This window comes from Crassostrea angulata, chromosome 2 (genome assembly GCF_025612915.1).
Source record: "Crassostrea angulata isolate pt1a10 chromosome 2, ASM2561291v2, whole genome shotgun sequence".
NCBI lineage: Eukaryota > Metazoa > Mollusca > Bivalvia > Ostreida > Ostreidae > Magallana > Magallana angulata.
In genome coordinates this window covers 76,283,812-76,301,376 of record NC_069112.1, presented here as the reverse complement: position 1 = coordinate 76,301,376, position 17,565 = coordinate 76,283,812, and the positions used below count along the sequence as shown (strand labels likewise).

General features: G+C 33.8%; 1 protein-coding gene across 3 annotated transcripts in view; it reads left to right on the top strand.

Moving 5' to 3' along the window:
- The first annotated feature begins 1,308 nt into the window (after nucleotides 1-1,308).
- LOC128171195 (uncharacterized) overlaps nucleotides 1,309-17,565 on the top strand; it is a 32,355-nt gene continuing 16,098 nt past the window's right edge. The window contains exons 1-2 of one of the 3 annotated variants that reach the window (XM_052836918.1): nucleotides 1,309-1,563; nucleotides 4,694-4,795. In XM_052836918.1, the coding sequence (XP_052692878.1) occupies nucleotides 4,739-4,795 (57 nt within the window). In that variant the 5' untranslated portion in view covers nucleotides 1,309-1,563; nucleotides 4,694-4,738. Of the gene's footprint in view, nucleotides 1,642-4,693; nucleotides 4,796-16,170; nucleotides 17,040-17,565 lie in introns of those variants that run through there. The other 2 variants (XM_052836919.1, XM_052836917.1) reach the window with 2 other exon arrangements.

Genomic DNA, 17,565 nt, shown 5'->3' with positions numbered 1-17,565 from the left:
TTTACCATTAGATTTTATAACGCAAATTATACGGCCTATTTAAGTCTTCACCATTTTTATAAACGATGCAAATGTGTTCAAACAAAATACCTATGGCATAAATGTAAATATATGATTTCTTATCAAATCTTAAATTATCAAATATTACAGCGGTTTTCCAAAAAAAAAAAAAAAATTCTAATTCAGAGTGCAGAACATTAAGTAGGGCCTACATGACATATTATTATAAATTACATGAATGCAATTTGCAGGTGTTTTTACAATGAGCCTGAAAAAAAAATCGCCATAATTAAGATATGAATAGATCGTTTGAATATTTGTGTAGCGCTATGCATTAATTGCAACCCCCCCCCCCCCCCCCCCCGCCTGAAAATAAATGATCTTTAAACAGATGAGGCATAGACAACAAGAATTAATAAATGAAAAAAAGAAAATGAAGAGAGAATAAATCTGTGCAATACAATCCACTTTCTTTTATTATGCTCAAATCAAATACAGTCACAAATTAATACATTAATGTATTATACGATTGTTATAACCTTTTGGATTTTTTTATAGAGATGTGCACAGCATCAACTATTTGGAACAGTGAAGCTACACTGATTATACTACCATTCTTTATTCTGATTATAACTTATAACTTTTAAGGAACTAGTCCCTTATATTTTTTCAGACAATGCGATAGTAAGATCGATAGGAGGATAGTTATAAACATCATGCGTCCCAATATGAATTTTTAAATAATGAGCTTATGTATAAATTAAATTAAAGTGAATTTTAAGTGTTTTTTTTTTTGTCAAGATTGTTTGGTCTCCCACTATATTTTATATTTTGCATGCATGTGATAAACCCTGAAACCCGCAGGCGCGAATCCATATTTTTTTTCTAGATCTTTGATCCGCTCCTAATAAATTGCTACAGCTTGGGTGGGGGTCAGATTGGATGAGTCTGCCCCCTTTCAATAACGATGCAACGTACCTGCCTGCATACATGATATACATGTCTAGTCAACAGGTCAAAATCTCTCTCTCCCTCTTTCTCTCTCTCTTAACAAGTTATTCCCCTTGTTAAAATACACCAAACCATGGTTTATATTTTCCCGCCGAAACCTCCGACGAAAAGACTTCCGGTTGCTGAGGAAACTCTAGACTTTTACCGATTCCTTATTATTTTTATCATAACAGCTTCATTCGTACAGCTCTGAGACTTCATATGGTACATGGTATTACCTTTATCATAAATAAGGTTAAAGATCACCAGGGAGAAGTTGTGTATTTATACTAAAAAAATCGATGCTGCAATTATCCGCGATGCTGTTAGAGTGACATCCCTTTGATGGTAATTATCATAATCAATACCTGCACCGTATTGCATTATTATAAGTATCCTCCAAGATGGCGTATGGATAGAACGTTCTGGTGATAGGGAATAGTGCTCCTGGAAGATTTAAACGTCGTCTTGAGTGCCATTTTATTGTGATTGTTTTATTCTTTGTTCAGTTTCATCAATCAATACGTTCTACATCTATTATTTTTCACCAAGATGGCAGATTTGGATCCGTAGGTACGTTCTCATAGAGTTAAAAGTTGTACTATAATAACAGTGATGGCTTGGATGCTGATTTTCTGTTTTATATCATGGGTAATGTGTATTATAATAATTCATTGTGATTTTCATATATATGTATAAACATGAGTCTTTCATACGTTATTCCTGAAGATCATAGGTATCGGATTACTGTATATTGATTGGAAATAATGCATGTGTTTGTACATAGGATCTTGTTTATACATAAATTATTCACATGTGTTTGGAATAAATAACTTGATAACTTGATTAGCCACCTCCATCTCCCATTCTATCTTAACTCTTACATTTAACATTGTATATAATTTTGAATAGTGATTATATGAATGATACCCTAGTGACTTAATAATTGGGATATTAAAAAAAGAAGGTAAATTGATTAAACTCCACATTGTTAACATGCAGCATTTTTAATATTCACAAATATGTTTGTGTAAATTATGATAAAAAAGTAGAGAAATATCAAATTTAAATTTCTGCCTCTTTGATTTACAAATGGTCCTTAAGGCTTATGTAATACTGTTCAAATGTGTACATATTAATGAGTTATCAAACTCTTTTTATAATGTAAAAAATAAAATACATGTATATGTATCTACAAATGGTCACACAAAAGTGGCAGCTGACCCAACCAGGATTTGAACTTGGGCCCCCTGAATCTCTAATCGTGGTCTTCCAGCTGCGCTATCTGGAGCTGGTATTCGAACCGGTCTGACGGTCACAATAGAATTGAGTTCATCACGGACAGGAGTGTACACTGGCATAAGAGAGCTCTGTTGGTAGAGCACCTGACTAGAGATTCAGGGGCCCAGGTTCAAATCCTGGTCTGGTGTCATTATCTCTTCCCTCCATTTACAGTGTACATTACCACTGTGACAACATGGACAACGCAGCAATGTTAAGGCGTCCCGGCGCTAAAATACTGCTGGAAAACGATATTTTTTGAATCATCGCAAAAATACTTTGACTGGGAGTATTTCTTAGAATCTCTGTTACATTTATTGACAACGATGTTAAACATTATATTTGATGCATTTTTGTGACGTTATATGTACTTTGTAATCCTAATATCACAAATGATCTTTTTGAATTGCATCGGCGCAGGTGATTAATGACATTAAATCAAAAATATTTTTAAGAAAAATCGTTTGTTATGTCATATACCTTGAAGTTCTTGCTTGGGCTTGAAATAGATTTTTTGTTTATGGAAGATATTGTTGAAACATTCCACAAAATCATCAAAATAATGCACATTTTTAGTAATCAAAAGCAATTTACAAAAAATTGGGGTAAATCCGTAGGTTTCCAAGCACGATTCACATTGGTACTTATATTCTCTACCAATTTTACGTAAAATATTCTAAAATTGTGTTGATCTTTCACCTGCGCCAAGCTGGTTGTTTCATGCATTTAAATTTCTTCATTCAGTTGCTTACTCGTAGCAGGGAGAGTCTCCAAAGCACTAGACTAAGTTTATAAACAGCCTTTTACTTAAAATGAAGCTTTAAAACTGCCGATTATTTGATACAGATTATTACAGTAAAACACGCTTATAACGAAGTCCCAGGGACGGCCAATTTAACTTCGTTATAAGCGTAATTCGTTATATCCGTCAGGTTTACAACATGAAATAGAGACTTTGGGAATGAAATTCGCTTCGCTGAAAGCGTCAATTCATTATAAGCGTGTTCGCTATAACCGTGTTTTACTGTAATATGAATGACTTCTGTACGTCTAGCATTAACGGCAGCATCTTTGTAAAGGAAACATGCGGATTTATACTGGTTTCACAGAATTCACTTTTAATGTTAAGATACATTCCCTTAAACTATCGTCAGGAATGCAGATCGTGACATCAAAGTTCATTATGACGTCATATCATATGAAGTACAGACAAGTGACTTTCTACACATCGCTGTAAAACCCATCGGGAAGCCTTAACATGCTCGGCCGCAAAGAGTTAAAAGGGGGCAGGATACTGGACATTCTTACTTATGTCATTATAATATCATTTTTGTAAGATATTTACAAAGATTTTCTCCTGACTGCTTCAAAGAAAATTTTATGATGGAATATTAAACTAACCAATAACTTTCTTTCATTTTTAATTCTCTTTAAATGAATAACAAATAAAATTGTGCCCGTCTAATAAAACCGATTCATCAAAACTCAAAAGTGATTTTTGAGATAGAAATGAAGATATTTAAAAGTTGGGTATCAAATTTTATTAAGCTATTAACTCCATTCCAAATAATAAGCACCAACTACATGTATTTGCTTCTTGTGGCGGAAAACCATGGACATGGGATGTTATACAGTGTACGGATGATATACAAGTGTTTATGTATATATACATGTGTATATGATAGACTAAGTGATGTTTACTTACACGAAAGCTGTTAAGTCTCACCATCTGTGAACTCTATATATATGCAGCTTCCATTTCTTGTTATTGGCCAGCACTATTAAATACAATGTAAGATTAGATCTCAAAAGATTTTCAACACAGGTTTATAAGTATTGAAGATACTGGTTATATTGTTGCTATTATGCAATCTTTTATGTGCCTGCTATTTTGTCTTACTTTAAACATGTTAAAACTTTATTCAAGGAAAAATCATTATGATTTTAAGAAAACATTGTGAAAGCACTCACTTTGTCATGTTTGTATTTTTCAATTGATACTGGCAGTGCTCAAAAACCATGCAATTCAAGAGAACAAAAGATATTATATAACAAAGTGTGATGCAAGTACTCATTTAGTAGACTGGTTTTCTTATGGATTTTTATGTTGAAAAACCACGGAGTCCTATGTTTCCATTACCTCCAAATAAAGAAAAGCTCAAATTACTCCACATTTGTTTAAAATATCAATATCCATAAATACTTTTGTGTTGTAAATACATGCTTTTAAAAAAAAAGATTCCAAAAGTTCTGTTCTTTAAACACATTCTCTGATAATTATTGTTCTGGTGTCTGATTGAAATCAATGGTTAATAATGAAATATCTTGGAGTTTTTCACATTGTTATAAAACAATAGAGGGACAAAAGATAATTTAATTAACACCATGCATGCTCATGCTTTTTCTTTTTTTTTTTAAACAGGTGTCACCATGGTGATGTCCTTTGACCCCTGTGGTTGACCAGGGTATGGACATAAATGAAAACAACACAGTCTCAGCAAGCAGTCACCCCACATATACACAGGTAAATATAGGGGGAGTGTCAAAAGTCAAAAACTCGTGCTATCAAAAGTTGGAATTTTTTTTCATCACATGATCTCCTATCCTATTTTCAAATCAGCCTAGTAATGAAAGATGCCACACTTTAACGTACCTTGTGCAGTTATGGCAGCCTCTATATAGAGTCATAGACATTGATACTGACAGGTTGGAATTATATAGATAGTGCCTGTTTGGGAGGGTAACAGGTGAAATTTACACCCCGAGAAAACCATTGTCAACCGACGCGAAGCGGAGGTTGACAATGGTTTTAGGGGTGTCAATTTCAACTGTTATCCTCCCAAACAGGCACTATTTATTTTGTTATACTGAATGTCTTAATTTTTAAGAAAATTTTACTGCTTTTATATAGGAATAACGTGAATTCTACAGCGAACTGTATTCGCATAATTTTTGCGCATGTAACAATTTGTAATGTTACCCGTTGCTAAGTGCGTTGCTAGCGCTGAGGGTAATAGAACGAATTATGAACTGCGTCTTAACCAATCAGATTTCAGTATTTAACATGAAAGTATAACAAAACATTTTAATGCCCTGACAGTGTATTCAATAAATAGGAATAAATTTAGATTGAATTCATTAGGAGGGTGTAAGACAGGGGGAGGTAAATTCTCAATCTACGAGTGCATGTCACCGTTGATACACAGTCAGGTGTACTTATTATGGCAGTATTGAATGATACATGATCGTGAAGGCTGAAACAGAAAGACTAGAAAAATAAGGGTTTTGAACTATTCGTGTTGGAGACACTAGTGAATAAACAGTACAAAAACATTGCCAGTTAGATATATTTTACATTTTTTGATTAGTCGAATGGTTTTGGACTTTTGGTAAACCCCAATCAATATCCAGGAAAAAAATCTCAACTTTTAATAGCACGATATGCCAACGGCTCATGAGGAGCGGTGCAGATCAGAAAACCTTGGCTAGCAAAGATGGTCATTGCATAAAATTTTGTGCTCCATTGAAATGAATTTAAGACAATTTGTTGTAATACAGATTTGATTATTGGCCAATCATAAGTTGTTAAACGGATTCTACCAATGAATCGATTTTCAACCGATTTAACAACACTACCATATACCGATAGGCTAGATTTGGTCACGCCCTGACTGTATTTGATGACCATCCTCATGATACATGGACTCAAAGAATGATTCCTTGTTCGTTAAATATACCAGTCTCAAGAGTCTTATAAAAGAGAGGCCATTTTGGTACAGCTATTGATTTTTTAATCATTCATAAAGGTAGAACTAGATGATTTAAAAACACAGCACACACAAAACAAAGCTGGAGTAATGAATGGCCCCCAATTAATTGTGGCACGCTAAAGAAACAGATGACTTGGTGCATACTGCTTCTATGCATCTCTGAAAACCAGATTAATTGGAGCATGTAACCGAATGGAACTGACAGAGTCTGAAGAAAAGAGTCTTTTTTATCTCTTTTTCTTTCTCTCTTATTATTTGTCTCTCATCCAAATTGTATCTATAACTGCCTCCCCTCTCTCTCTCCATTTTCCTATCTATCCATCCTCTTTTTCTCTCTTCTCTCTCTCTTTCCTTTCATATAATACTTTTTTTCCTACTCTCTTTATCATTGTCTGACTTAGTTACCCTCTCTTTCTCCATGTATCTGTAACTGCAGGTAACAATTATTTGAAAGTCAGTTCTCTCTCTCTCTCTCTCTCTCTCTCTCTCTCTCTCTCTCTCTCTCTCTCTCTCTCTCTCTCTCTCTCTCTCTCTCTCTCTCTCCATGCACACATTTTACTGCTACTTTATCAGATATTAACTACTGTAGATTGTGTAAAATCGCAAGAAGCACACCTTGCAATTTTAAAATCTCGCTTTTATTTTTCGGGCATATGTAAACTACAAGAAAATATGATCAAAATTCTGCATTTGCGATTTTATGTTCTCGCGGTTTAGTTGAAATTGGGTGAATCACGGAATTAAGTACCCGCATAAAATAAGGAATCTTCAGTGCTGTCTCTCTCTTCCTCCCTCCCTCCCTCTTTCTCTGTTTCTTTGTGTCTGTCTATGTCTCTCTATCTCTCTCTCGGTACACATCATTCAGTAGTCTATTCTGTAAAACTCTGCAACTGTCAAATTAGGTGATCCTATTTCTGTCTGTATCGGATTCTGTGTAGAGCTTGAGAATGGAAAAATCAATGACATTTCACAGAGGGCCTGAATAAACACAAACTGGAGACAATCGAATCGGCAGATTTCAGCGACGAGATTACCACAGCCATGATAGAAAAACGGTCCCATTCAATGTCTCCGTAGAGAAATTGATTTAGGAGCGAGGGAATTTTTTTTTCTATTTTTGATTAGGTCAATTATTCCCAGCAATTGACAATCATAGGCAAGTGCATTTAATACAGTGTATAGACTCGTAAATGAGCTCAGAGCTGTTTGCAGTGTTTATTTTTTTCTTTAAACTTATTGTAACATGTGTAAAGTTGAATATGTTAAACTTTTACTTAGTAAATTATAAAGGGAGATATTGGCCACCATTTTATTTGTTCCTTCTCCCCTCTTTGATCTCAATATCGACAGGCCAATTTAAGACTAGGCAAATTAGAAACAATTTTAAAATTAATATGTTAATTAAAAAGAGTATCTATTCTACATTCTATGTATTCAATTACCTGTCAAATTCAAAAAGGGATGAAACCGTTTGCAAGTATAGAAGGGCGAAAAAAAAAAAACAGGGGGCAAAAAAAAAAAAATGATTTCATGAATTGTTGGCAATGATTGTTAATATTGATATTGTAAGAATGTCTTTCATCTGAAAAGACTAACTACATAAAACAGAAAAACATGTGACAACTAGGCACATATTTAATTAATTTGTGAAATAATGAGAATTGTGTATGAAGATGGGGAGAGGGGTGAGAGTGATAGATTGTGTAAGATGAAGAAAGTCAGAGAGATTGGATAGAGAGAAGAGTGAAGGAATGAGAAAATTAGAACAAATGAAAGAATGAATGAGAAGGGGGTCTGGATGTCTAAGCTTATAACTAGAGTGTGTTTAAAATGTAATAATAGCTGGGTAATTATGTCATTTTAGGAGGGGGAATTCCCTGTTCCCCGGGTATTAGAGACAACCCTGAATACCCCTAATTAGAAATATGTAAAGATGTGTATTAGAAATATGTAATGATGTGTATTAGAAATATGTAATGATGTGTATTAGAAATATGTAATGATGTGTATTAGAAATATGTAAAGATGTGTATTAGAAATATGTAAAGATGTGTATTAGAAATATGTAATGATGTGTATTAGAAATATGTAAAGATGTGTATTAGAAATATGTAATGATGTGTATTAGAAATATGTAAAGATGTGTATTAGAAATATGTAAAGATGTGTATTAGAAATATGTAAAGATGTGTATTGGGAGTGAAAGAGAAAAAGGAATGTAAAGATATAAAAGGAACGAGAATAAGGAGAGCATTGGGAAGGAAAGAGAGATGAGAAGGATGAATAAAACATCAGTAGAGATTGATTGACAGAAAAAATAGCAAGACATGCAAATTCAGAGAGAGAGAGAGAGAGAGAGAGAGAGAGAGAGAGAGAGAGAGAGTGTTGAAAATAAGACAGACTAGAAAATGAAAATTGATAAGCTGATGAAAACCGAATGAAGAATTGATTTTTTTTCATAGATGACATATAATGGAAGCTGATTACAGGGTATTAATATAAAAGACCTGGGGCATATTGAAAGATGATTAGCCGGACAAAGTATTGACCTGTGTCTTGGTGTGTCACTGCGCGGTTGACATCTGTATTGTGACCCTATGCTGTGTGGTGGCTCGCGGTTGATAGTTTATTGTTTGTTCACTCTAATCACTGAATCATAGTGACTCATTTAATACCGGTGTCTAACTCATATTGAGTAAACCCTCAATCCTGCAGATGTCTGCTGATGCTGCGTACTGTAAAGATGGGGAAAAAAGGAGTGAGAGAATGAAACAAAAAAGTCAAGGGATTTAAAGAATGAAGTGAGAATCAAAACGTGAAAAGGGGAAACGGGGAGGAAAAGGAGAAATATTTTTGATTTTGTTTGATCCAAAAAAAAAAAATTCATAAAAATCACATAATTTACGTTTTATGAGAAGGTTGGCTAATCTGATAATTTATTTACTGTAATCCTTCCTCAGATCCCTCTGACGATCTCTATAATGATTAATAGATGAAACACTGGAAGTTAATCCAGTTAAAAATTAAAGCATGTAATGGTACATAATAAAACATGTAATGGTACATAATAAAACATGTAACGGTACATGATATCGTCATAACTCACACACACCGTGTGTTCCTCTGCTTCCTCAGTGCCTGATTGAGATGATACGTTGGTGAGATTTGTTTGTTGTTGTAAGATTTATAGGGTAATGATCAGGAAACAGATTTTCAAAACACATTAAACATTTATGTTTCGGTACTCTTGTAGCAGCACTATCTGTTTAATTCTGAGTTACAGCACACAAGGGAAGATTATTGCAGTAGATAACTGATTATAAACGTTACATTCTTCAAACTAAACCCCCCCCCCCCCCCAAAAAAAAAAAAAAATTTGATACAATATAGTTTTATAACTCAAGATAATGCACAATTGTTATTAGAGATCTGCGCAGCATGCAAACAATTGAAGATACAGGTAATTATCATTGCAGTAGATTGCAGAACATTCACCAAGCTTCAACACCCCCCCCCCCCCCCCACACACACACACCAACCAAACTCTCTCCCCCCCCCCCCCTTTTTGAGACAATAATTAGTTTCTTTCAAAGATCATGCACTATTTTGTAGACTTATACTTTATAAGAAATCAGTGCAGTGAAGAATGTCAATCTTATTAAAATGAAATTGTTTAGACGCTCCCGTATTCGATTTGTCGCAGTGACATATGGGAGCACGGAGGATCTAATTTCAGTAGATTGTGAAGAACTTGCAAAAGTTTTAGTCAGTAAGTTCATTTTACCAGTATATTGCAAATGTTATTTCATCAATGCTATGAAGCAGTGAGTTTCTTTAAGCAGTGAAGTTTCTTTATAATAAGCGGTTTCTTGAAGCAGTGAAGTTTCTTCAAACAGTGAGTTTCTTTAAGCAGTGTAGTTTCTTTAGATAATAGAAGATGCACAATTGTAGATGTCGCAGTGCAGCAGATAAGGAATGCTTTTTCTCAGTTTCCCCTGATGCATTGCAGGAATGAATTGATCAGAATCAATTTAGCATCACTGTGCAAGGAATTCGTTCAAATATTTCAGATTTTTACCATTGATATATTAACATAATATTTCTTGTAACTTCCTAGAGAGAGCTAGAAAAAACAAAAGAAACAAAAAGCAGAAACAGTTACACAATCTCATAGTCATGTAATAAAAAAAATTCACTGTACAGTTGCATCTTTATAACTCAGCATCATGTATGATCACATTATGTGTGTTGTTATACTGAGAGTACCTTCCTTTGGAGATGACTTTTAAAAACAGAAATCAAACAATATACTGTATAAGCTTTCAACAAAAACTGACCATGAAAATATGTCCTTGAACAAATATGGAATCTTAATCATACACAGTAATAGCACTTTGTTGGATTTTCGTAAGACAATTAAATAAGGCGTTACAAGCAGAATTAAAGTAATTCATATTAGCAGTGTATAGTGAAACAACTTCAAAATTTGTAATTAAAAGTCTGGATGATGTCTCAGCAATACAGTTACTGAACCAGTGTATTATACAGAATGCATAGATGTTCAAGGTTTGCTACCAGCCATGCTGATCTGTCTTTTTAATGCAGTAGAAATTAGTCCAGTTGCTATAAGAAAACAAATCACACACAAATGTACAAGCATAGAACACTGGTGTATCGTCAGTCGTCAATATCTCTCCGTCCAAGTCTCTCCCTCCAGTATTGATCCAGTTTTTTCTCCATTATTCCCAAAACAGTGCTGCTATCTGAAAGCAGACATTTCCTTTTTTGGGAGACGCAAAGCTCATGAATATTCATAAGGTTTCTATACTTGAACAAAGTAATTTCTTGGTCCCCCCCCCCAAGTGTTGGGATAATTATGTAATTTACATGTAGACCGATCGAGACACACAGGGACAGCCAGGAGATGGCCATTTACATCTATGTACGGGTATGCTGAATACTGACGCCAATTTGCATTCAGAGGAGAAACAATGCACAGTAAAACATGGTTAAAGCGAACACGCTTATAATGAATTGCCGCTTACAGCGAAGTGAATTTCATTCCCCTTACTTTATTTCATGTTGTAAACTTGACGGATATAACGAATTACGCTTATAACAAAGTAAAATTGCCCGTCCCTGGGACTTCGTTTTAAGCGTGTTTTACTGTATTAGGAGAGGGTTGGGGGGGGGGGGGTGGTTATTGATTTAGGTGCAAGATGTACATGTGCAGGTATGCTGAATTCTGAAGCCAATTTGCATTTAGAAGAAACAATGAATTGGGAAGGGGTGGGGGGGGGGGGTGTTATTGATTCAGTTGCAAGATGTACATGTGTTAAATGCCCAGTATTCGTGCATTATGTCTTTGGATCTGTGGATCATGGAATTCAGAATCAAACACAATGTGAAACTCACTTAAATGGTGTGATACATGTACTTATATGTACAACCACTCTCCCCAAGTGTATGGTAGAAATGACAGGATACACTGTATGGTCACATACATGCTGTCCACAGTGTGTGGTATAATGAATTTTGAACCTTTCTAAGATAAATGTCCAAGATTGTATGTTACTAAATCAAATGCTTTCAGCATCAGTCTTTGCATTTGTACACTAGTGTGGCATTTTCATCGCAGCAACCAGGAAATTCTGTGAACTTGTAGCCCTTACAGTAACATTCCAGACAGAGTGTTCTGGTCACTGACCTTCAGTACAATGTCCTTGAGAATTCCTGGGAGAGATAGAGTCATATGGTCCATATCTCCAATGACAGAATTATATACTACAAAGAATAGACATTAATTTGTCTTGTGAATCCAATATTGAGGACTAATGGATCAATCTTGCTATTATTATTATTATGAATTCTGGGTAGTATTTCTGTTGGAACTAGAATTTATCACATATTCAGCCCCCCCCCCCCCCCGATTTAAAATATAAAACATTTTTATGTTTTTGACTTTTTTGACTTTTGTTTAGTTTATTACAAAGCTCAAACTTATATATTCTCAATGTTTATGTGCATTTATCAACCATCAACCATTTATTTTGGTTGTGATGGTAGAGAGATATTCCCATCAGGCCTCTTGTTCAGCTGGTTTTGAAGGGGAAATATCTCAGCATTTAAGGAGAGTTTCTATGAATGATTCAGTACATGTTTGTGTGTAAATGATTCAGTAATTGTGTGTGTAAGTGATTTAGTATTTGTATGTGTTTGTGTGCAGTGCCTGTGCTGAATTTCTTAGACACACAGCATTGTTATGAGCCGCTGCATGATTCCGGTTAACTGTCGGTAGCCCTGTGCATTTGGCAACAGGGAATTTAAGAGCTGCAGTGTAGCGGCTTTTTATTGATTCAATCAATGATGTGTACTGTGTCAGCTGATGTTGGATGATGTCTGAGAGAGAGAGAGAGAGAGAGAGAGAGAGAGAGAGAGAGAGAGAGAGAGAGAGAGAGAGAGAGTCTATTTGAGAAATGTTAATTAAAGTGAAGCAAGTAGAAGTTATAAGACAGAATGGGACAGGGTGTGAAAGATGAAAAAGAGATAAAGGGGAGAATGATTAAATACATCAAAAATTAAAAGACAAAAATGCAAGAGAGACAGAATTGTTTGATATATGATAGAAATAGTGACTCTGAGGTCCATGGTTTTTATACATAGACATTTTTACTAGTTTATAGAGAGTACAGAAATAATGGAACTAGTTAACAATGACATGTAAATCAGAGGGGGGGGGTATTGTTAACACTCAAACTCAATAAATGAGTGCAAATACAAGTTGGTATTGGAGGAAAAATGAAACAGTGTCCTCATTGGTGAAATATTGTTTTTTCAAAAGATTAATATATAACGTTTATTTTTCTCAATTTTTTTTAACATCAAAGAAAGCATATTTTTGTGAGCTCAGTTCAAACATTGACCATTTTTTTGTGACTAAAGTGCCAGGACATATCCGTTACTAGTCCACCCGTGGCTTGTAGATGCTTCAAAGAAACATAAAAAGGAAAGGATCCTAATAGATTTTATTTTTAATATGAAGTACATGAAATAGCTGCAAACCAGTATCAGGCTTTTGCTGATACTTCCGATTAATTTCTATCTACTGTCAGCTAAAAGAAACGACCCGAATATGTTTTTTACAAAATCAAATGGCATGTCATATAATCTAATCATACAAACTATTTCATATTTGATAGACAAAGACTAAAACTACAGGTTTGCTAAAATTTTATTAATTTAACTAACACTAAAATATCTAACATTTTAAACAAAATAAAAAGCATTGATAAATCTTTCAAACAGAGATTAAAAAATAGTACCTCTATTGTAACGAACATTACAGAATTAAACAATTGTTATTTCAAAATTATAAACATATCTAAAATGGCATCTTGCATAGTATTTATGTTCATCCGAGAAATACAGTGACTGATACTAATCCCATTTTTAATTAATATTGATACTAATATTGATACTGGTGGATATATATCGATTTTATGTTCATTTGTGTATGAAGTATTGCACAAAAATAAGTTTAGGTACCTAAATTTTAAAATAAGTTTAATTTCTTAAAGCATGTGTTTTGTTTTTGGAAAATGTAGTACACTTCCGATTAATTAATTACAAAGATATCTATTAGAAAAACCCAACATGTTGTTTGTAATATAACAGAGACCAGTGTTGTAATTTTCGTTACAATTAGCAAAATATATCAATTCAATTAAATTCTTCATGAAACTTTTTGTTTCTTGTAAATGATGAAACATTTAAAAGAGAAGTAGCAACTTAAACATCAACAAAACCATATAAGCTTAGATTAACAAATTTAAACTGTTTTTGAATCAACTATAGGAAATGTCCGTTACCTAAAGATTATCAAGTTTTTTTTCCCAAAGTTCGTTATCGATTAGAAATAATCTTCTAGACTTTCCCAAGGGTTTTGAATCTTGATTTGGCCATATTTTTTGTTAACAAATTAAATAATTTCGCCGTTAATCATTTCCTTTAGTGTGAAAATGTCAATGAAATGATCAATACTTTCGTATGAAATGTACGTTACTCTAGTTTACAAGGATATAATTTGAAGATACTGGAGTATGCTCACATATTTCCTATAGATAAGCATAACATAATTTCAAAAATACATAAATATGTGTTTATACAGGGTTTTTTTTACAGCCTTTATTTTTAAGTTTGGTATCGTGTGTTTTAAACGGTGAATTATATTTGTAATTATATATGTGCATTTCCTACGTTGTTCTTTGATGCGATTCATGAGATAAATCCCACTTAAGTAGCACGAAATTAATCAAATATGATACTTAAATAAGAATGTGTGTAGGATTTCAATTTAAAGCTATTTATAATTTCAATATTTGTTAAAAATTACAATGCTTGTCTATTGAAATGTTCGTTACAATAGGTAACGGACATTTCATTCTTTTTTGAGATATACTACAACGATATTAATAAACATAAGGATTGTTTATAATATTAGAACTGATCAACATGACTTGTATTTTATGTACCCATTTAAAATTATTCGATACACATAATATAAACTAATAAATCTTTATAAAAGTGTATGCAACTCACGAGTATGACGTTTAGATGGTTTTAGCAGGAATCATGCTGTCTAATTGCCATTGGCACTAATAGTGGATGTTGATGAACCAACAATTTGTCATGTGTTTTCTTAGCATCAAACAATTTGAGCTAAGATTGAAATTACAAAGGGAATCGTGAAATACCGTAACGAACATTTCGGTAACGAACATTTAGTAACCAACATTTATCTGCCTAGGCGGCTTCAGAATAAAATTGTAGTGTTAATCAAAGACAGTTTTTTGATGGCAACAAATACTATCGTATGTTCAATATTCACTTTGAACAGTTGTTGCATTTACTTCCTCAGTTTCGGCAGTAACGAACATTACAGTCTTAAATCTACGCTCAGACTTTTTTTGTTTTTCGTACTGATATGATTAGACAAAAGGAATTACATTAAATGTTTTAACATTTATGTGAACAAAAAGACCTCGCAATGTTCTTAATAAGATTTTTGTATTTTTTAATAGAATTTGCAACTCTTGCGATGGTTATATATCTAAAGTAACGGAGATTACACCGAAACTGGAGACAATGTTCAAATTAAAATAAGTAATTCTTGGACTAGTGAAATTAACTTATTGTCTTTTAAATTATTAAATTTTCTTACTGAAAAATAATATGCAGGAACTTATTCTGCACATTGTCCAGATAATATGGCAAAACAGTCTCTTCAAAATGAAATTCCAAAATGGCGACAGTAACGAACATGTCAGTGTGAGCATTTTATATAGATTTCTCGCTGGAAATTAACACATTCCACTGATCTTTTTATGTGTTTTTGAAACACTTATGGACAAACTTTGTATTACAAAATCAATAACAATTCTGCTGATTTTAATTTGTTTGTAATTTCATGGCGACATTAATTGCACCCATTTATTGAGTTTGAGTGTAAACAGTCTTAATATTTAATGTTGGTGCAACGATGAATTTCAAAGTAGTTGTGATGCATGGCATGAATTCTGTCATGGATGCAAATGACCATTTTTTTTTTTGGGGGGGGGGGGGGGGGGGGTGTAGAGGAGGAGGTTGTCGTTTGTCAATTTTAAGATGCCACATCAATCATGATGCATTAATTATTTACTAGTTATGGGCTGTAAAACAGATCAATATAAACTGGAGTATAGCTCGTTTCTATTTGCACTGCGAACTACAGACATTTATTTTTGCAAATATTGGATGTTGTTAACTGTAACAGTAACAAAATAAACAGGTTGATAAACAGTGTAGGTCTGTTTTATTGAATTCCACATCATTATATCAGTTGCATGATTAATTCTGAACTCTATATTTCTCATCAAGGGGCCACAATTTAGTGAGTTCTTATCCTAAAAATACTTAGTAACACTATAAACAACCGGTTTCTATCTCTGACTCTCTCTCTCTCTCTCTCTCTCTCTCTCTCTCTCCCCCCCCCCCCCCCCATTGGAAGCATTAGGGATAGGCTGTAAAAACCCTAAGTGTTGTGATGTATTGATTGCTTCCCATTCAGGATGTTATAATAATATCAGAATTTTTATTGATTTGTAACTTGAGAGAGAGTGGAGTCGACACAGTGAAACTGAACCATTTTACCCCCAGAGCCAAGAAATGCATCAATTATCAGCTGCAATTGTGGGGTCTTTGTTTCCATAAATACAGTGTCTGCTAGCTAGTCCTGTTAGCCCTATATACAACATGTACTGGTATCCTATATACAACATGTACTGGTATCCTATATACAGCATGTGCTGGTATTGATGGTTCAGTGTCATGTAGAATTTTGGATGTTGTGCTCTGTAACACTGGTTTGTCAAACGCGCACATGATCAAGACAGTTGAAACAGTTTTAATTCGGGATCTGGCATTTTGGATTTCTATCTGTCAAGTTGTTATGTAACCGTCATGGGAGGCAACTATTTTGAAGGAATTTATTATCCGGTTTCATGTGTGTGCGTGCTTCAGAGAGCTAAATAGTGTGTTTCTTGAATTGTCTGTGACAATGATTTTGTGGTGTGAGTTGGATTTTAAAGATGACAATCTTGCCCTGAAACCAGCATTTAGTTTTTAGATTTGGATCAGGAATTATTCTCTTCACACATCAACTAAATCTTTAGATTCAGCCATTGTAATCAACATGTAATTGACATTGCGTAATAATGCAATAGTCTGCATTCAGGGGATATGTGTTGTGCATTGAAGAAGCATTATCAAAATAGCTCTCATGCTAAATTTAACATAAATATGTTCCTCTTGTAACTGAAGTTCCAAGAATTTAGTACGGTACTGCTATTTCTATTTTGCCGCACATATTGATGAATGGATAGATCGACATTTGAATCTAAAGCTGATCTATGCAGATGTTGGTTTTCAATGTGAACATGTAAAAAAAAAAACAATTCTAAGGTAGAGGTTTTGTTTCCATTTAATCTTTGTTAAGATGGATACACTTAGGTGCAACTCAACAAATAAATTGATCATTCCATTAAACTTGAACAGCTAAATAAAACCTGGAGCTAAATAATTGTTAGGGTTTTTAGCATTTTAAACAGCTGAACAGGAAATAGAAAATGTTTGCATCCACAGCTCAGAGTGAGAGTGGAGGAATTTGAAGTTTTTACCTATTCATTACCTTTGCGTAAGATTTTTAGGAAACAAACAAGAATACACAATTTATATCTGGAATACTCAAACAGAGAGGTAAACTTGTTTCAGAAATTCAGAAACACACTCTGTATCTAAAATACAGTATGGTATGATATGATACTGTAGATTCCTAATTAAATGCGAGGAATTAATATAGGCGTAAAATCGCGAGAAGCACCCTAAAATCTTGCCATTATTTTTTGAAAGTTGAGAACTATAAGAAATAAGGAGAAAAGTTCCAATGTTCACAATTTATTATTTGATACAAACTAGCAGGAATTAAGTA